The sequence below is a fragment of the Scardinius erythrophthalmus genome, assembly GCF_964197995.2.
Source record: "Scardinius erythrophthalmus genome assembly, chromosome: 2".
NCBI classification, from domain to species: domain Eukaryota; kingdom Metazoa; phylum Chordata; class Actinopteri; order Cypriniformes; family Leuciscidae; genus Scardinius; species Scardinius erythrophthalmus.
Window position 1 is genome coordinate 68,704,225 of NC_138222.1, and position 21,040 is coordinate 68,725,264.

The following is a 21,040-nucleotide window of genomic DNA, read 5'->3' on the forward strand; positions in this document are numbered from 1 at the left end:
TAATAAATATATAAAAATATATTGAATTCTTTACTATACATATACACACACACATGTTTACTATTATATTTAAGATTAATTGTTTGCAAGTCGCTTTGGATAAAAGCATCCGCTAATCTAAATGAATAAATGTAAATGTAAATAATATATTATAATTATAATAAGTACAATATTTATTACTGCAATTGCAAATAATATAATTGTATCATAAACATTTTATGAACATAAATAATATTAAAATATACTTATAAATAATAATTATAATATAATGTAATATTTGTAATTTTAATAATATAAATATTTTAACAATAAACATTAAAATAACAGCATAAAATTTTTTAACAGTAATTATTAAAACATTATACACTTAAAACGTACTATTATTTGTAATTATTTATAATTGTAATTGTAATAATTATTGTAATCATTATAAATATGCTGATATAATAGTGATAAAATTCAAATAAATATTTAAATAAATGAAAAATACTTTTTTATTAAATATAATATATTTATCATTTTAATATTTGATATAAAAGTAATAAAATTAAAATAAATATTTTAATTAATAAATAAAATACTTTAACAAGAAACATTAAAATTACAGCATAAAGCATTTTAACAGTAATTTAAAGAGGTGCAATATAAAAATATATCTATATATTTTGGTATTTTTCAGCGTATTTAATCATAGTATTATTTGCACCATAAAAAACAGAAACTTTTCCAGCACCACTGTATCAGTGTGAGACCCTGAGCGAGTGTGTGTGTGTGTGTGTGTGTGTGTGTGTGTGTGTGTGTGTGTGTGAGAGCGTCTCACGGGCGTATGTTCAGCATGTCCCTGAAGCCCTCCGGTGTGCTGCAGCACGAGGCCGTGTGTGTGTGTGTGTGTGTGTTGCTGAGCAGCTGCAGGGCGCGGTCTTTGGTCCAGGTCATGTGGACCCGCCGGTGGTCCGCGCTCTTCTCCGGCCCGTCGGTGTCGTCGTCCTCGTCAGAGCCGATGCTCGTCAGACGCAGCATTGAGTTCCTGTCCTTCACCAGCTGTGCCTGACACACACACACACACACGCTTCAGAACACACTCACACTTCATACACTCTATCAATGTTACAGGAGTATTAGGCTGCTGTCACTTTAAGAGCTGCACCAGTCCAATATACTGATACACAACTGTGAAAAAACTACTGCTGTCTTTCTAGGGTTCCGTGTCTACTGCTGTCTTTCTAGGGTTCTGTCTACTGCTGTCTTTCTAGGGTTCCGTGTCTATTGCTGTCTTTCTAGGGTTCCGTCTACTGCTGTCTTTCTAGGGTTCTGTCTACTGCTGTCTTTCTAGGGTTCTGTCTACTGCTGTGTTTCTAGGGTTCTGAGTCTACTGCTGTCTTTCTAGGGTTCCGTCTACTGCTGTCTTTCTGGGGTTCCGTGTCTACTGCTGTCTTTCTAGGGTTCTGTCTACTGCTGTCTTTCTAGGGTTCTGTCTGCTGCTGTCTTTCTAGGGTTCCGTGTCTATTGCTGTCTTTCTAGGGTTCCGTCTACTGCTGTCTTTCTAGGGTTCTGTCTACTGCTGTCTTTCTAGGGTTCTGTCTGCTGCTGTCTTTCTAGGGTTCCGTGTCTACTGCTGTCTTTCTAGGGTTCTGTCTACTGCTGTCTTTCTAGGGTTCTGTGTCTACTGCTGTCTTTCTAGGGTTCTGTGTCTACTGCTGTCTTTCTAGGGTTCTGTGTCTACTGCTGTCTTTCTAGGGTTCTGTGTCTGCTGCTGTCTTTCTAGGGTTCCGTGTCTACTGCTGTCTTTCTAGGGTTCTGTCTACTGCTGTCTTTCTAGGGTTCTGTGTCTACTGCTGTCTTTCTAGGGTTCTGAGTCTACTGCTGTCTTTCTAGGGTTCCGTCTACTGCTGTCTTTCTAGGGTTCCGTCTACTGCTGTCTTTTTAGGGTTCCGTCTACTGCTGTCTTTCTAGGGTTCCGTCTACTGCTGTCTTTCTAGAGTTCTGTCAAGTGCTGTCTTTCTAGGGTTCTGTCTACTGCTGTCTTTCTAGGGTTCCGTCTACTGCTGTCTTTCTAGGGTTCCGTCTACTGCTGTCTTTCTAGGGTTCTGTGTCTACTGCTGTCTTTCTAGGGTTCTGTCTACTGCTGTCTTTCTAGGGTTCCGTGTCTATTGCTGTCTTTCTAGGGTTCCGTCTACTGCTGTCTTTCTAGGGTTCTGTCTACTGCTGTCTTTCTAGGGTTCTGTCTGCTGCTGTCTTTCTAGGGTTCCGTGTCTACTGCTGTCTTTCTAGGGTTCTGTCTACTGCTGTCTTTCTAGGGTTCTGTGTCTACTGCTGTCTTTCTAGGGTTCTGTGTCTACTGCTGTCTTTCTAGGGTTCTGTGTCTACTGCTGTCTTTCTAGGGTTCTGTGTCTGCTGCTGTCTTTCTAGGGTTCCGTCTACTGCTGTCTTTCTAGGGTTCCGTCTACTGCTGTCTTTCTAGGGTTCCGTCTACTGCTGTCTTTCTAGGGTTCCGTCTACTGCTGTCTTTCTAGAGTTCTGTCAACTGCTGTCTTTCTAGGGTTCTGTCTACTGCTGTCTTTCTAGGGTTCCGTCTACTGCTGTATTTCTAGGGTTCTGTGTCTACTGCTGTCTTTCTAGGGTTCCGTCTACTGCTGTCTTTCTAGGGTTCTGTGTCTACTGCTGTCTTTCTAGGGTTCTGTGTCTACTGCTGTCTTTCTAGGGTTCCGTCTACTGTGGCTTTCTAGGGTTCCGTCTACTGCTGTCTTTCTAGGGTTCCGTCTACTGCTGTCTTTCTAGGGTTCCGTCTACTGTGGCTTTCTAGGGTTCCGTCTACTGCTGTCTTTCTAGGGTTCCGTCTACTGCTGTCTTTCTAGGGTTCTGTCTACTGCTGTCTTTCTAGGGTTCTGTCTGCTGCTGTCTTTCTAGGGTTCCGTGTCTATTGCTGTCTTTCTAGGGTTCCGTCTACTGCTGTCTTTCTAGGGTTCTGTCTACTGCTGTCTTTCTAGGGTTCTGTCTGCTGCTGTCTTTCTAGGGTTCCGTGTCTACTGCTGTCTTTCTAGGGTTCTGTCTACTGCTGTCTACTGCTGTCTTTCTAGGGTTCCGTCTACTGCTGTCTTTCTAGGGTTCTGTGTCTACTGCTGTCTTTCTAGGGTTCTGTCTACTGCTGTCTTTCTAGGGTTCCGTGTCTACTGCTGTCTTTCTAGGGTTCTGTCTACTGCTGTCTTTCTAGGGTTCCGTCTACTGCTGTCTTTCTAGGGTTCTGTCTACTGCTGTCTTTCTAGGGTTCTGTCTGCTGCTGTCTTTCTAGGGTTCCGTGTCTACTGCTGTCTTTCTAGGGTTCTGTCTACTGCTGTCTTTCTAGGGTTCTGTGTCTACTGCTGTCTTTCTAGGGTTCTGAGTCTACTGCTGTCTTTCTAGGGTTCTGTGTCTACTGCTGTCTTTCTAGGGTTCTGTGTCTGCTGCTGTCTTTCTAGGGTTCCGTGTCTACTGCTGTCTTTCTAGGGTTCTGTCTACTGCTGTCTTTCTAGGGTTCTGTGTCTACTGCTGTCTTTCTAGGGTTCTGTGTCTACTGCTGTCTTTCTAGGGTTCCGTCTACTGCTGTCTTTCTAGGGTTCCGTCTACTGCTGTCTTTTTAGGGTTCCGTCTACTGCTGTCTTTCTAGGGTTCCGTCTACTGCTGTCTTTCTAGAGTTCTGTCAACTGCTGTCTTTCTAGGGTTCTGTCTACTGCTGTCTTTCTAGGGTTCCGTCTACTGCTGTCTTTCTAGGGTTCTGTCTGCTGCTGTCTTTCTAGGGTTCCGTGTCTACTGCTGTCTTTCTAGGGTTCTGTCTACTGCTGTCTTTCTAGGGTTCTGTGTCTACTGCTGTCTTTCTAGGGTTCTGTGTCTACTGCTGTCTTTCTAGGGTTCTGTGTCTACTGCTGTCTTTCTAGGGTTCTGTGTCTGCTGCTGTCTTTCTAGGGTTCCGTCTACTGCTGTCTTTCTAGGGTTCCGTCTACTGCTGTCTTTCTAGGGTTCCGTCTACTGCTGTCTTTCTAGGGTTCCGTCTACTGCTGTCTTTCTAGAGTTCTGTCAACTGCTGTCTTTCTAGGGTTCTGTCTACTGCTGTCTTTCTAGGGTTCCGTCTACTGCTGTCTTTCTAGGGTTCTGTGTCTACTGCTGTCTTTCTAGGGTTCCGTCTACTGCTGTCTTTCTAGGGTTCTGTGTCTACTGCTGTCTTTCTAGGGTTCTGTGTCTACTGCTGTCTTTCTAGGGTTCCGTCTACTGTGGCTTTCTAGGGTTCCGTCTACTGCTGTCTTTCTAGGGTTCCGTCTACTGCTGTCTTTCTAGGGTTCCGTCTACTGTGGCTTTCTAGGGTTCCGTCTACTGCTGTCTTTCTAGGGTTCCGTCTACTGCTGTCTTTCTAGGGTTCTGTCTACTGCTGTCTTTCTAGGGTTCTGTCTGCTGCTGTCTTTCTAGGGTTCCGTGTCTATTGCTGTCTTTCTAGGGTTCCGTCTACTGCTGTCTTTCTAGGGTTCTGTCTACTGCTGTCTTTCTAGGGTTCTGTCTGCTGCTGTCTTTCTAGGGCTCCGTGTCTACTGCTGTCTTTCTAGGGTTCTGTCTACTGCTGTCTTTCTAGGGTTCTGTGTCTACTGCTGTCTACTGCTGTCTTTCTAGGGTTCCGTCTACTGCTGTCTTTCTAGGGTTCTGTGTCTACTGCTGTCTTTCTAGGGTTCTGTCTACTGCTGTCTTTCTAGGGTTCCGTGTCTATTGCTGTCTTTCTAGGGTTCCGTCTACTGCTGTCTTTCTAGGGTTCTGTCTACTGCTGTCTTTCTAGGGTTCTGTCTGCTGCTGTCTTTCTAGGGTTCCGTGTCTACTGCTGTCTTTCTAGGGTTCTGTCTACTGCTGTCTTTCTAGGGTTCTGTGTCTACTGCTGTCTTTCTAGGGTTCTGTGTCTACTGCTGTCTTTCTAGGGTTCTGTGTCTGCTGCTGTCTTTCTAGGGTTCTGTGTCTACTGCTGTCTTTCTAGGGTTCCGTCTACTGCTGTCTTTCTAGGGTTCCGTCTACTGCTGTCTTTCTAGGGTTCCGTCTACTGCTGTCTTTCTAGGGTTCCGTCTACTGCTGTCTTTCTAGAGTTCTGTCAACTGCTGTCTTTCTAGGGTTCTGTCTACTGCTGTCTTTCTAAGGTTCCGTCTACTGCTGTCTTTCTAGGGTTCCGTCTACTGCTGTCTTTCTAGGGTTCTGTGTCTACTGCTGTCTTTCTAGGGTTCCGTCTACTGCTGTCTTTCTAGGGTTCTGTGTCTACTGCTGTCTTTCTAGGGTTCTGTGTCTACTGCTGTCTTTCTAGGGTTCCGTCTACTGTGGCTTTCTAGGGTTCCGTCTACTGCTGTCTTTCTAGGGTTCCGTCTACTGCTGTCTTTCTAGGGTTCCGTCTACTGTGGCTTTCTAGGGTTCCGTCTACTGCTGTCTTTCTAGGGTTCTGTCTACTGCTGTCTTTCTAGGGTTCCATCTACTGTGGCTTTCTAGGGTTCCGTCTACTTCTTTCTTTCTAGGGTTCCGTCTACTGCTGTCTTTCTAGGTTTCCGTCTACTGCTGTCTTTCTAGGGTTCTGTGTCTACTGCTGTCTTTCTAGGGTTCCGTCTACTGTGGCTTTCTAGGGTTCCGTCTACTGCTGTCTTTCTAGGGTTCCGTGTCTACTGCTGTGTTTCTAGGGTTCTGTCTACTGCTGTCTTTCTAGGGTTCCGTGTCAACTGCTGTCTTTCTAGAGTTCCGTGTCTACTGCTGTCTTTCTAGGGTTCTGTGTCTACTGCTGTCTTTCTAGGGTTCCGTGTCTACTGCTGTCTTTCTAGGGTTCCGTCTACTGCTGTCTTTCTAAGGTTCTGTCTACTGCTGTCTTTCTAGGGTTCTGTCTACTGCTGTCTTTCTAGGGTTCCGTCTACTGCTGTCTTTTTAAGGTTCTGTCTACTGCTGTCTTTCTAGGGTTCCGTGTCTACTGCTGTCTTTCTAGGGTTCTGTGTCTACTGCTGTCTTTCTAGGGTTCCGTGTCTACTGCTGTCTTTCTAGGGTTCTCTGTCTACTGCTGTCTTTCTAGGGTTCTGTCTACTGCTGTCTTTCTAGGGTTCCGTGTCTACTGCTGTCTTTCTAAGGTTCTGTCTACTGCTGTCTTTCTAGGGTTCTGTCTACTGCTGTCTTTCTAGGGTTCTGTGTCTACTGCTGTCTTTCTAGGGTTCCGTGTCTACTGCTGTCTTTCTAGGGTTCTGTCTACTGCTGTCTTTCTAGGGTTCTGTCTACTGCTGTCTTTCTAGGGTTCTGTCTGCTGCTGTCTTTCTAGGGTTCCGTGTCTACTGCTGTCTTTCTAGGGTTCTGTCTACTGCTGTCTTTCTAGGGTTCTGTGTCTACTGCTGTCTACTGCTGTCTTTCTAGGGTTCCGTCTACTGCTGTCTTTCTAGGGTTCTGTCTGCTGCTGTCTTTCTAGGGTTCCGTGTCTACTGCTGTCTTTCTAGGGTTCTGTGTCTTTCTAGGGTTCTGTCTACTGCTGTCTTTCTAGGGTTCCGTGTCTATTGCTGTCTTTCTAGGGTTCCGTCTACTGCTGTCTTTCTAGGGTTCTGTCTACTGCTGTCTTTCTAGGGTTCTGTCTGCTGCTGTCTTTCTAGGGTTCCGTGTCTACTGCTGTCTTTCTAGGGTTCTGTCTACTGCTGTCTTTCTAGGGTTCTGTGTCTACTGCTGTCTTTCTAGGGTTCTGTGTCTACTGCTGTCTTTCTAGGGTTCTGTGTCTGCTGCTGTCTTTCTAGGGTTCTGTGTCTACTGCTGTCTTTCTAGGGTTCCGTCTACTGCTGTCTTTCTAGGGTTCCGTCTACTGCTGTCTTTCTAGGGTTCCGTCTACTGTGGCTTTCTAGGGTTCCGTCTACTGCTGTCTTTCTAGGGTTCTGTCTACTGCTGTCTTTCTAGGGTTCCGTCTACTGTGGCTTTCTAGGGTTCCGTCTACTTCTGTCTTTCTAGGGTTCCGTCTACTGCTGTCTTTCTAGGGTTCCGTCTACTTCTGTCTTTCTAGGGTTCCGTCTACTGCTGTCTTTCTAGGTTTCCGTCTACTGCTGTCTTTCTAGGGTTCTGTGTCTACTGCTGTCTTTCTAGGGTTCTGTCTACTGCTGTCTTTCTAGGGTTCCGTCTACTGTGGCTTTCTAGGGTTCCGTCTACTGCTGTCTTTCTAGGGTTCCGTGTCTACTGCTGTGTTTCTAGGGTTCTGTCTACTGCTGTCTTTCTAGGGTTCCGTGTCAACTGCTGTCTTTCTAGAGTTCCGTGTCTACTGCTGTCTTTCTAGGGTTCTGTGTCTACTGCTGTCTTTCTAGGGTTCCGTGTCTACTGCTGTCTTTCTAGGGTTCCGTCTACTGCTGTCTTTCTAAGGTTCTGTCTACTGCTGTCTTTCTAGGGTTCTGTCTACTGCTGTCTTTCTAGGGTTCCGTCTACTGCTGTCTTTTTAAGGTTCTGTCTACTGCTGTCTTTCTAGGGTTCCGTGTCTACTGCTGTCTTTCTAGGGTTCTGTGTCTACTGCTGTCTTTCTAGGGTTCCGTGTCTACTGCTGTCTTTCTAGGGTTCTCTGTCTACTGCTGTCTTTCTAGGGTTCTGTCTACTGCTGTCTTTCTAGGGTTCCGTGTCTACTGCTGTCTTTCTAAGGTTCTGTCTACTGCTGTCTTTCTAGGGTTCTGTCTACTGCTGTCTTTCTAGGGTTTTGTGTCTACTGCTGTCTTTCTAGGGTTCCGTGTCTACTGCTGTCTTTCTAGGGTTCTGTCTACTGCTGTCTTTCTAGGGTTCTGTGTCTACTGCTGTCTTTCTAGGGTTCCGTGTCTACTGCTGTCTTTCTAGGGTTCTGTGTCTACTGCTGTCTTTCTAGGGTTCTGCCTACTGCTGTCTTTCTAGGGTTCCGTGTCTACTGCTGTCTTTCTAGGGTTCCGTGTCTACTGCTGTCTTTCTAGGGTTCTGTGTCTACTGCTGTCTTTCTAGGGTTCCGTGTCTACTGCTGTCTTTCTAGGGTTCTGTCTACTGCTGTGTTTCTAGGGTTCTGTGTCTACTGCTGTCTTTCTAGGGTTCCGTGTCTACTGCTGTCTTTCTAGGGGTCGAGGGACAGTGAAACCTACAAGCAGACAAAACACTAGACACACTACGGGTGTGCGATACTGACAAAAAATATATAGATATTTCTCGATATTTTCTGGGATTTCATCGATAACGATAATTAGATGAATCATTTTATGGGTATTTTTACCGTTATAAAGACGTTTTTAACCTATTTAAATGTATTCATCATATTTTGTGTCAAATCGTGGGCAATATCGTACGTCTTTAATGCATTTACACAGACTGTTTCCTGCAGCTCAGACAAATGAATTATGTGTGAATTCACAGTATTCATCAGGAAAGAAGTAGCGGATCACGAAGTGTGTATGCGATGGATCTGGCGCTATATTAATAATAGTGATTAATAAAAGCCGATTCATTCAAAAGGCTGATTCATTCAGGAACCAAGCATTTCAATGTGTTAATGAGTGAGTCATTGAATCATTCAACAAGTCACTGGTAAAGCTAGGTTTATACTCGACGCTAGTGCTGGGCGGTTTACCGGTTCATACCGAATACCGGTGTTTATTTTTGTTACGATATGAATTTTTAATATACCTCAATACCGGTGTATGTCGCTTTAATCGGAACGCGGCGCTGCGCGACACAGTCCTCATTTACAACACTGCGGTGCATTACAGCTGCGACAAGGTTTTATTCCGTCCTCCACGCGGTGCGTCAAAATAGACTAGGCGCCTATATTTAGCGAAGCGGCGCGGAGAGCCGCTTCTGGGAAGCTTCGATCTGAAACACAAGCATTGACTAGAATGGGCACGAGACGTGTGGGGGTGAGAGTGTTTTTTTTTTCTCGCGGCGCGCGTGTTTTTATACTGTATTAACGTATCTGAAGTGAACTGACGGTCTTTAGAAAAGTTTCTTTGTTATTACCACTAAATCTTTCTTTATCTTTCCTGATAAAGCAGTGTTTATGAGCGTTGCTGCTTTGTGTACAGCCGTTACCGGGGAAACCACTGTTTCTGCCGCTCCTAAAGCGCGTCCTGCTGGCACCTCTTTGTAAACAGCCTTGCAAACCTGTATTATAAATATTAGTGTGGATTTTTTCTATAATATTCACTCATGACAATAAAATAGGGCATTATAAGTAAATCTACTGCAGTATTTCCTCTCTCACTCAGTAGAAAATGTGGTTAACACCCATCATGCTTTAAAAAAAAAAAAAACCCGGTAAAAACCGTGAAACCGGTATAATTTAGAAAAAAAACGTGATGTTGGTTTTTGGTCAAACCGCCCAGCACTACTCGACGCGTCCGCACGAGCGCGAAGGTGCGCGCGGCAGAAATGAGGTCATTGCGGTGTGGGCGGTGTGCCGGTGGGTGCGCAAGACCCCATTTCGCTTGGCGGTGTGCACGGCTGTTTTTGTAACTCCGCATCCGAAGATGAACGACTTCGAACGTCTCACCACACCGGCACCCAGTTTGCACGTCTAAATGAGTTGCTTACATTTAAAAAATGAGCATACAATAGCATAAAACGTATTTTTAATGAACATACAGGTCCATGTTTAATAAAAATGATCACGAAACTTAATGAAATGTTTAGTGAAATTAGAAAATATGTAAGAGATCGTTACTTATTGTTAGTTATATTGTATCCACACTATTCCTACGCCTCATGAGTCATGAGTCGCGAATTATGGGCGCGACTTCCGGCGCGTACTGTCACTGAACCGGAACCAGCGTTTTCCATGGTTACGGTCACAAGCATGATTTAATAGCTTAAACATGTGGGAACATGTGGGAACACAGCTTGTTACACCTCAAACAGAATAATGCTGTTATACCTCTGCCTTCTACTGTTGGGGGACGGGAGGACGGCCTGAAGAAGTGGCCTCAGATCACTTACACTAGTATATTTTATACTATTTTCGATGGAGAAATGGACAATATTGTGTCTAAAATGTAAGTCACTTAATATTAACTTCTTTTTTATTGACCTGTTGTATAAAATCAACAAATCACACTTGTAATCGTGCTGACATCTGGAGAAAACCGGCTCTTAACTACATTAAATGATATAAATATAACAGATATAGAGATGTATTGTTGCCCTGTATCTTGAGTATTGACGGCATTATAAATGCATTTTAACAGAGTAAATTACGCAACGCTCGATGTGCAGTGTGTGTGTGCGCTCTCCAGGTGTGTTTTAGAGAAGTGCATGACATACTCGATGATGTCAGATCACACATTGTTAAAAAGCAATCACGATATATATATCGCACACCCCGACTACACACGAACACACACTCTTCCTCTAGCCTTCACACACACGTCTGAAGCTCACTAGAGCCGAACGAAAGCTTGAACTCACGTCATCAAAGCTCCAGCGAACTCTCTTCAGATCGAGTCCAGGTGAAAGGTCACATGAGCAGATGAAGTGAGCATTTCATATAAACACACACAGACACACACACACACACACACACACGCGCTCTCTCTTCGCTCACCTCTCTCTCTCGGTCCGACTTGGAGAGACGCATCTGCCGAAGCATCTGCGATCTCTGCTCCATCATCAGAGTCCTCTCGTACGTGTACGCGCTGATGTCACTGTCGTGCTGAAAGACACACAACGACCTTTGACCTTTAACTCACAAAATCTCACCATCAATCAGATTATATGATGCTGACATATTCAACTACAAAACAGGTTTTATTCAGGTTTATGTATTAATATATTAAAAAGGTGTTAAATCCAGCTTTTAATGTTGTTTATGTGTCTATGTGGTGTTTTTAATATGCTTTAAGACAAACCATGTGTAAATTCATAAGTCGACAGCATTGCTGAGTATTTCCTCCTTAAAACTGCAGTGAACCAAAGACAGTCTCAAAAACACGCTTTGAAATCGCTGGTGTTTCTGACGTCACAAACTACCTTGTAGCCAATCAGATCAACATGTGATCGTCAACCAGTGGATCTCTGAGCTGAGTGGAGGCGGGGCTAATTTGCATATTCATAGAGCCGCGCATGCTAAATGAGGCAAGGGTGTCGAGTTACATTCAAGCTATTTTAAGGCATGAGAAATTTAAGGAAAATATAAATATAAACATGTCATTTTGGTGATCAAAGATGAGTTTTAAGTGATCAAATTATTGACTACAGGGGGACTTTAATACATACGAACGGATTTTATTGGTGCGATAATAATGTGTATAAAGACACTAAGGGTTGGGAATCGAAAATTGATTCCAACTCTGCAATCGGATACTTGATATAAAATTAAAATTTCAATTCCTCTTGTCAATTCCTTTGTGAGCATTTCAATATGACTTTAAACCCTTCAGTATATTGGGTCCGTGCAGCTCTTAAAGTGACAGCAGCCTAATATTCCCGCTCTATAATAACGCTAATATTCCCGCTCTATAATAACGCTAATATTCCCGCTCTATAATAACGCTAATATTCCCGCTCAATAATAACGCTAATATTCCCGCTCTATAATAACGCTAATATTCCCCCTCTATAATAACGCTAATATTCCCGCTCTATAACAACGCTAATATTCCGGCTCTATAATAACGCTAATATTCCCGCTCTATAATAACGCTAATATTCCCGCTCTATAACAACGCTAATATTCCGGCTCTATAATAACGCTAATATTCCCGCTCTATAATAACGCTAATATTCCCGCTCTATAACAACGCTAATATTCCGTCTCTATAACAACGCTAATATTCCCGCTCTATAACAACGCTAATATTCCCGCTCTATAACAACACTAATATTCCCGCTCTATAACAACGCTAATATTCCGCTCTATAATAACGCTAATATTCCCGCTCTATAATAACGCTAATATTCCCCCTCTATAATAACGCTAATATTCCCGCTCTATAATAACGCTAATATTCACGCTCTATAATAACGCTAATATTCCCGCTCTATAATAACGCTAATATTCCCGCTCTATAATAACGCTAATATTCCCGCTCTATAATAACGCTAATATTCCCACTCTATAATAACGCTAATATTCCCGCTCTATAATAACGCTAATATTCCCGCTCTATAATAACGCTAATATTCCCGCTCTATAATAACGCTAATCTGCTCTATAATAACGCTAATATTCCCGCTCTATAATAACGCTAATATTCCGGCTCTATAATAACGCTAATATTCCCACTCTATAATAACGCTAAGATTCCCGCTCTATAATAACGCTAATCTGCTCTATAATAACGCTAATATTCCCGCTCTATAATAACGCTAATATTCCCGCTCTATAATAACGCTAATATTCCCGCTCTATAATAACGCTAATATTCCCGCTCTACAATAACGCTAATATTCCGCTCTATAATAACGCTAATATTCCCGCTCTATAATAACGCTAATATTCCCGCTCTATAATAACGCTAATATTCCCGCTCTATAATAACGCTAATATTCCCGCTCTATAATAACGCTAATATTCCCACTCTATAATAACGCTAATATTCCCGCTCTATAATAACGCTAATATTCCCGCTCTATAATAACGCTAATATTCCCGCTCTATAATAACGCTAATCTGCTCTATAATAACGCTAATATTCCCGCTCTATAATAACGCTAATATTCCGGCTCTATAATAACGCTAATATTCCCACTCTATAATAACGCTAAGATTCCCGCTCTATAATAACGCTAATCTGCTCTATAATAACGCTAATATTCCCGCTCTATAATAACGCTAATATTCCCGCTCTATAATAACGCTAATATTCCCGCTCTATAATAACGCTAATATTCCCGCTCTATAATAACGCTAATATTCCCGCTCTACAATAACGCTAATATTCCCGCTCTACAATAACGCTAATATTCCCGCTCTACAATAACGCTAATATTCCCGCTCTATAATAACGCTAATATTCCCGCTCTATAATAACGCTAATATTCCCGCTCTATAATAACGCTAATATTCCCGCTCTATAATAACGCTAATATTCCCGCTCTATAATAAGGGATAATGTGGAGCGAGGCGGTTGTTTTAGCGAATACACCCCCGACAGGCTGATCGGGACCCCGAAGCTGATCTGGAATCAGCCTGAAGGGCTCTGAAGCGCCTCGCTCTACATTATCCCGCTTATTACATGACTACCCATCAAATACATCAATAATTTGACACAAAATATTGATTTAAAAAGGAGTTTATTGATTTAAAAACGACTGTATTGCTTCCGCTAAAGGAAATAGTCCGTTCCGTCTCTACGGTTAGAATCCTGTGTCCATAGCAACGCTCTGTTTATCATGGCAACGGCGTGTTATACTTATATCAAGAAATAACAGCCCGCTTTCTACATTAGAATTCAACCAAGCCATGTAATTATGCTCTATAATAACACTAATCAAACTACACAAGACAGAGAAAATGCACTCGTTCTTCACTGAACAACTTTTGTAACTATATTTGTAATGTCTATTTTATTTATAAAGTGTTATTTTACATTTGATTAGTTTATGAACCTGAATACCTGAAAATCTTATAACACTGTTTATTTCAATCATATCTTTGTTCAGTTGTGTCTGTTTGTTGTTTTTATTTGTTCTTTTTTAATCACAGAGTGTTTACTTCTTTAATAACGCTTGAAGTTTACATTAGTTAGTCTAGTTGCTCTTCTATGGTGTTTTTAAACCTCAGGCAAACGCTCCAAAAGTTCTTGAGCCTGTTTCTGTCCATGATATTCAGATACAAATTAAATGTTATTGCAAAGACTAAATGTGAATAATATCTATGTTTTTTTAGCTTATTGGAATCGAAATTAGGAATCGATAAACAGAATTGAAATCGTAAAAACTAAAACGATCCCCGACCCTAAAGACAGTGTTTAAATCTACTAAATGCGTTTCAAGTCTTTCTTCCTGTTGACGTTCGGCAGAGAGTTTATGTAATCAAAATACCAACATTATCCATTTAAAATATGTTACACTTTATTTTAAGGTGTCCGTGTTACAGTGCATTTATGTACTGAGTATTAATAAATAACTACATGTACTTACTACAGGGTTAGAGTTAGAATTAAGGTTTGCTTTACGTTAATTGACTGTTACAGTAACTACACGTGTTACAAGCACACACATGTTCGCAGAGTGTGTTGCGTGTGAAACTATGAGTGTGTAGCAGAAGCGCTCACCATCTCCACGACCTCCACGTAGGCGTCGATGCGCAGGTGGTACAGGAACGTGGCCAGGTCCTTCTTCATCTGGATGGAGTTGTCCTCCATCTGAGCCACGGTGAAGATGCGCATGGAGCACTTACGCCACACCTGACACAAACATCGGCATTTACTCCACATACAACATCACATGACTATGAAGTCTTGTTTTCTGTGAAACGGACCAAAATTAAGTGAGTTAATGATTAAACTGGAAGAAAAATCTGCCAAAATCCACTTAACTCTAAGGGAAGTTCTTCATTCAGCTTTTAGTTAAGGGTTTCTGTTTATTGAAGTGATAACTTATTTTTATTTGGTTTATTCTCACTATGCAGTTGTGTGAGGGTGTGTGTCTGAGAGTGTGTAGTCATGCCTTCATTTGCTAGGCTTGTATGTTTTAATTATACCTGTGAACAACATTGCTATTAAATGTGCAATATACATACATCAAAGTTGAAGGTGCACATGTGTATCACGTGTTTAGTCAGACAAATCACTAGTCTGGCCTTAACATTGTATAACACACAGTATTATTTATCACTTCATCGTGTCCATGAGAAGTGTTTTATCTAGAGGTTCACAGGGGAGACACTAGTGACACTTCAGGACTAAAGATGAATAAAGAATAAAGATGTTTAGGTATTGGTATTGTAAAACAGGATATATATAGAGACACACACACACACACACCTTGTGTTGTCTGAGCAGGAATGGCAGAAGCATCAGCATCCCTCCGTCATGCACGATCCACCACACGTCGATGAAGCCCTCGGTGCACGGCTCGCTGTTGCTCGGGAACAGGGAGATGTTCTTGGGCACCAGTAGAGCCAGATGAGCCGTCGTGGTGACGCGCACCGTGTCTAGACCAGGAGAGACGGGCGAGAGACTGAGAGAACTCCCTCACAAAACACTGTGTCTGAAACGCTTCCATAAAGCTCCGCCTCTCTGAGAGCTGCTCTGCTGTGATTGGTCAGAAAGCAAACGCTCATTATCATATCTGCATCTCAGCTCTTGATCTCAGTGATGCGAACAGTAACGATGGCGTGGGTTTCACCGCATCAATCTCAGAAAACAGCGTCTTACTGACGACTCGTTTCAGTTCAGAATCACTTTCTGTTAGGAGACACAAACTTTGATCTTTGCAGAACTTTTAGATTATATATTATATTAATTACATTCTATCATCATAATAAAAAATGATCATCTGAAAAAGCATAATAGGGGCTCTTTAAAAGCCTCAGAACTGATCTCAGTGATCTGTGACTGCTCCTATTGCTTTGGATAAAAGCGTCTGCTAAATGACTAAATGTAGATGTAGAAGTAGAAGTAAATATAGATGTAGAAGTAGAAGTAAATATAGATGTAGAAGTAGAAGTAGATGTAGATGTAGATGTAGAAGTAAATGTAGATGTAGATGTAGAAGTAGATGTAAATGTAGAAGTAGATGTAGATGTAGATGTAGAAGTAGAAGTAGATGTAGATGTAGAAGTAGATGTAGATGTAGATGTAAATGTAGATGTAGATGTAGAAGTAGATGTAGATGTAGATGTAAATGTAGATGTAGATGTAGAAGTAGATGTAGATGTAGAAGTAGAAGTAAATGTAGATGTAGATGTAGAAGTAGATGTAGATGTAGAAGTAAATGTAGATGTAGATGTAGAAGTAAATGTAGAAGTAGATGTAGAAGTAAATGTAGAAGTAGAAGTAAATGTAGATGTAGATGTAGAAGTAGATGTAGATGTAGAAGTAAATGTAGATGTAGATGTAGAAGTAAATGTAGATGTAGATGTAGAAGTAGATGTAGATGTAGAAGTAAATGTAGATGTAGAAGTAGATGTAAATGTAGAAGTAGATGTAGATGTAGATGTAGAAGTAGATGTAGATGTAGATGTAAATGTAGATGTAGATGTAGAAGTAGATGTAGATGTAGATGTAGAAGTAAATGTAGATGTAGATGTAGAAGTAGATGTAGATGTAGAAGTAAATGTAGATGTAGATGTAGAAGTAAATGTAGAAGTAGATGTAGAAGTAAATGTAGAAGTAGAAGTAAATGTAGATGTAGATGTAGAAGTAGATGTAGATGTAGAAGTAAATGTAGATGTAGATGTAGAAGTAAATGTAGATGTAGATGTAGAAGTAGATGTAGATGTAGAAGTAAATGTAGATGTAGAAGTAGATGTAAATGTAGAAGTAGATGTAGATGTAGAAGTAAATGTAGATGTAGAAGTAAATGTAGATGTAGATGTAGATGTAGAAGTAAATGTAGATGTAGAAGTAGATGTAAATGTAGAAGTAGATGTAGATGTAGAAGTAGATGTAGATGTAGAAGTAGATGTAGATGTAGAAGTAAATGTAGATGTAGAAGTAGATGTAAATGTAGAAGTAGATGTAGATGTAGAAGTAAATGTAGATGTAGAAGTAAATGTAGATGTAGATGTAGATGTAGAAGTAAATGTAGATGTAGAAGTAGATGTAAATGTAGAAGTAGATGTAGATGTAGAAGTAAATGTAGATGTAGATGTAGAAGTAAATGTAGATGTAGATGTAGATGTAGATGTAGAAGTAAATGTAGATGTAGAAGTAGATGTAAATGTAGAAGTAGATGTAGATGTAGATGTAGAAGTAGATGTAGATGTAGAAGTAAATGTAGATGTAGAAGTAGATGTAGAAGTAGATGTAGATGTAGATGTAGAAGTAGAAGTAAATGTAGATGTAGATGTAGAAGTAGATGTAGATGTAGAAGTAAATGTAGATGTAGAAGTAGATGTAAATGTAGAAGTAGATGTAGATGTAGATGTAGAAGTAGATGTAGATGTAGAAGTAAATGTAGATGTAGAAGTAGATGTAGAAGTAAATGTAGATGTAGATGTAGAAGTAGATGTAGATGTAGAAGTAGATGTAGATGTAGAAGTAGATGTAGAAGTAAATGTAGATGTAGATGTAGATGTAGATGTAGATGTAGAAGTAAATGTAGATGTAGAAGTAGAAGTAGATGTAGAAGTAAATGTAGATGTAGATGTAGAAGTAGATGTAGATGTAGAAGTAAATGTAGATGTAAATGTAGATGTAGATGTAGATGTAGATGTAGAAGTAGAAGTAAATGTAGATGTAGATGTAGAAGTAGATGTAGATGTAGAAGTAGATGTAGATGTAGAAGTAGATGTAGAAGTAAATGTAGATGTAGATGTAGATGTAGATGTAGATGTAGATGTAGAAGTAAATGTAGATGTAGAAGTAGAAGTAAATGTAGATGTAGATGTAGAAGTAGATGTAGATGTAGAAGTAAATGTAGATGTAAATGTAGATGTAGATGTAGAAGTAGATGTAGATGTAAATGTAGAAGTAGATGTAGATGTAGAAGTAGATGTAGATGTAGAAGTAGATGTAGAAGTAAATGTAGATGTAGATGTAGAAGTAAATGTAGATGTAAATGTAGAAGTAGATGTAGATGTAGAAGTAGATGTAGATGTAGAAGTAGATGTAGAAGTAAATGTAGATGTAGAAGTAGAAGTAAATGTAGATGTAGAAGTAGAAGTAAATGTAGATGTAGATGTAGAAGTAAATGTAGATGTAGATGTAGAAGTAAATGTAGATGTAAATGTAGATGTAGAAGTAGAAGTAAATGTAGATGTAGAAGTAGATGTAGATGTAGAAGTAGATGTAGAAGTAGAAGTAGATGTAGAAGTAAATGTAGATGTAGAAGTAGAAGTAAATGTAGATGTAGAAGTAGAAGTAAATGTAGATGTAGATGTAGAAGTAAATGTAGATGTAGATGTAGAAGTAAATGTAGATGTAAATGTAGATGTAGAAGTAGAAGTAAATGTAGATGTAGATGTAGAAGTAGATGTAGATGTAGAAGTAGATGTAGATGTAGAAGTAGATGTAGAAGTAAATGTAGATGTAGAAGTAGAAGTAAATGTAGAAGTAGAAGTAAATGTAGATGTAGATGTAGAAGTAAATGTAGATGTAGATGTAGAAGTAAATGTAGATGTAAATGTAGATGTAGAAGTAGAAGTAAATGTAGATGTAGATGTAGAAGTAGATGTAGATGTAGAAGTAGATGTAGATGTAGAAGTAGATGTAGATGTAAATGTAGATGTAGAAGTAGAAGTAGATGTAGATGTAAATGTAGAAGTAGAAGTAGATGTAGATGTAGAAGTAGATGTAGATGTAGATGTAGATGTAGATGTAGAAGTAAATGTAGATGTAGAAGTAGATGTAAATGTAGAAGTAAATGTAGATGTAGATGTAGAAGTAGATGTAAATGTAGATGTAGAAGTAGAAGTAGATGTAGATGTAGAAGTAGATGTAGATGTAGAAGTAGATGTAGATGTAGATGTAGATGTAGAAGTAGAAGTAGATGTAGATGTAAATGTAGAAGTAGAAGTAGATGTAGATGTAGAAGTAGATGTAGATGTAGATGTAGAAGTAGATGTAGATGTAGATGTAGATGTAGAAGTAAATGTAGATGTAGATGTAGATGTAGATGTAAATGTAGAAGTAGAAGTAGATGTAGATGTAGAAGTAGAAGTAGATGTAAATGTAGATGTAGAAGTAGATGTAGAAGTAGATGTAGATGTAGATGTAGATGTAGATGTAGAAGTAAATGTAGATGTAGATGTAGATGTAGATGTAAATGTAGAAGTAGAAGTAGATGTAGATGTAGAAGTAGAAGTAGAAGTAGATGTAGATGTAGATGTAGATGTAAATGTAGAAGTAAATGTAGATGTAGAAGTAAATGTAGATGTAGATGTAAATGTAGAAGTAGAAGTAGATGTAGATGTAGAAGTAGATGTAGATGTAGAAGTAGATGTAGATGTAGATGTAAATGTAGAAGTAAATGTAGATGTAGAAGTAAATGTAGATGTAGAAGTAAATGTAGATGTAGAAGTAGAAGTAGAAGTAGATGTAAATGTAGATGTAGAAGTAGATGTAGAAGTAGAAGTAGAAGTAGATGTAGATGTAAATGTAGAAGTAGAAGTAGATGTAGATGTAGAAGTAGATGTAGATGTAGATGTAGATGTAAATGTAGAAGTAAATGTAGATGTAGAAGTAAATGTAGATGTAGATGTAGAAGTAGATGTAGATGTAGATGTAGATGTAGATGTAGAAGTAGATGTAGATGTAGATGTCGATGCCCGAGGCGTGTGCAGGTGTGATGGAGGACACTCACTGATGAAGGTCTTCCAGCTCTGCGGGTCTTCGCTCTGCCTCCAGGCGAGAGGCCAGCCCATGACCACAGTGTTGTGCCTCATGCCACCCAACCCGCTGGACTGGATCATGTGACTGATGCCCTCGCGGGGCTTCTGGGCCACGATGCAGTGGACGAACCCCTTGACGCGCTCCTTCTCCATCAGATGCCGGAGAGTCTGAGAGGAACAGAGAGGCGTTTCAGGAAGGGTGAAGGTTTCATTTCCACGCAGCTTTACAGAAAGAGCACGAGTCCACATTACAGTTACAGTGATCTGTTATCAGAGGTGACTGTCTAAGTTATGCATTTCAGAAATGTACATTTACATGTATGTATGTATTCATTTCAACAATGTACTCATTTAATGTCAATTAATTTGGGTCACACAACCCAAAGCACAAGATAAAGATAAAGATTAGTCTTGATGTGTTTCAGGCTCTACTAGAACAGGTTTTCCTGCTGTAATGTTGATTATTCTCCTCATATTCTCCATTGTTGCGGCTCCTCTCTTCCCAGTCTGTCAGTAACGCTCTGTTTACTTCCTGTCTCTATGAAGCCCCTCCTTCTGAAGAGCACACTGTGCTCTGATTGGTCGGCTGGAGCAGTGTGTTGTGATTGGTCGAGCGCTTTGAGCGTGTTTGGGAAATGTCCCGCCCCTTACTATAACCGCCAGTTTAACACACTACTAATTAACTAAACCAGGCCCCGCCCCTTTATTCTGCATATTAATTATTATAATGAGGAATATTGTGACGTGTTTGTTCCCGGAAGAAACTCAAGACTACAGTGGAGGCGTTTCAGGAGTTCAGGAACACTGACACTGAAGAAAGATGAACATGGGCAAAAGCACTATAGGTCCTCTGTAAGATTCGTCCCGTGACAGACTGAGATTAGCGTGAACAAACCTGCTCCGCCGCCAGAGCCTCGCCGTAGGTCTGCAGGAAGTTCCCCGGGATGACGGTTCCCACGATGGTCAGGCCTTTCCCTGCTTTCAGCTGAGACGCGAACGTCAGCAGACGTGGAGATTTGACGTGAGCGTCTTCGTCGAGCTTCAGCAACACCAGCAGCTGCGGCCTGAGCCAGAGGCGCAAACACACATACCATGAGGGAAACGTGTTCAGGACGTCTCATTCCCCACCATTAAAATGCAGATTTATGATATAGCATCCGCCATTACGCTGAATTACGCACGTGTCTGTCTTTATGAGTCACCGAATCATTCTCTAAACTGTCTTTATGAGTCACCGAATCATTCTTTAAACTGTCTTTATGAGTCACTGAATCATTCTCTTAACTGTCTATGAGTCACTGAATCATTCTTTAAACTGTCTTTATGAGTCACTGAATCATTCTTTAAACTGTCTTTACGAGTCACTGAATCATTCTTTAAACTGTCTTTATGAGTCACTGAATCATTCTTTAAACTGTCTTTATGAGTCACTGAATCATTCTCTAAACTGTCTTTATGAGTCACTGAATCATTCTTTAAAATGTCTTTATGAGTCACTGAATCATTCTTTAAACTGTCTTTATGAGTCACTGAATCATTCTTTAAACTGTCTTTATGAGTCACTGAATCATTCTCTAAACTGTCTTTATGAGTCACTGAATCATTCTT

At 40.5% G+C, this 21,040-nt stretch overlaps 1 protein-coding gene across 1 annotated transcript in view; it reads right to left on the bottom strand.

Annotated features, from left to right (window-relative positions):
* The window catches only part of slc12a6 (solute carrier family 12 member 6), a 65,643-nt gene that overhangs the window by 4,306 nt on the left and 40,297 nt on the right, over nucleotides 1-21,040 (bottom strand). The window contains exons 18-23 of the mRNA XM_081359416.1: nucleotides 20,328-20,496; nucleotides 19,405-19,600; nucleotides 14,922-15,091; nucleotides 14,211-14,342; nucleotides 10,538-10,645; nucleotides 821-1,047 (exon numbers count right to left, since the gene is read on the bottom strand). Coding sequence (XP_081215542.1) covers nucleotides 821-1,047; nucleotides 10,538-10,645; nucleotides 14,211-14,342; nucleotides 14,922-15,091; nucleotides 19,405-19,600; nucleotides 20,328-20,496 — 1,002 coding nt within the window. The remainder of the gene's footprint in view (nucleotides 1-820; nucleotides 1,048-10,537; nucleotides 10,646-14,210; nucleotides 14,343-14,921; nucleotides 15,092-19,404; nucleotides 19,601-20,327; nucleotides 20,497-21,040) is intronic.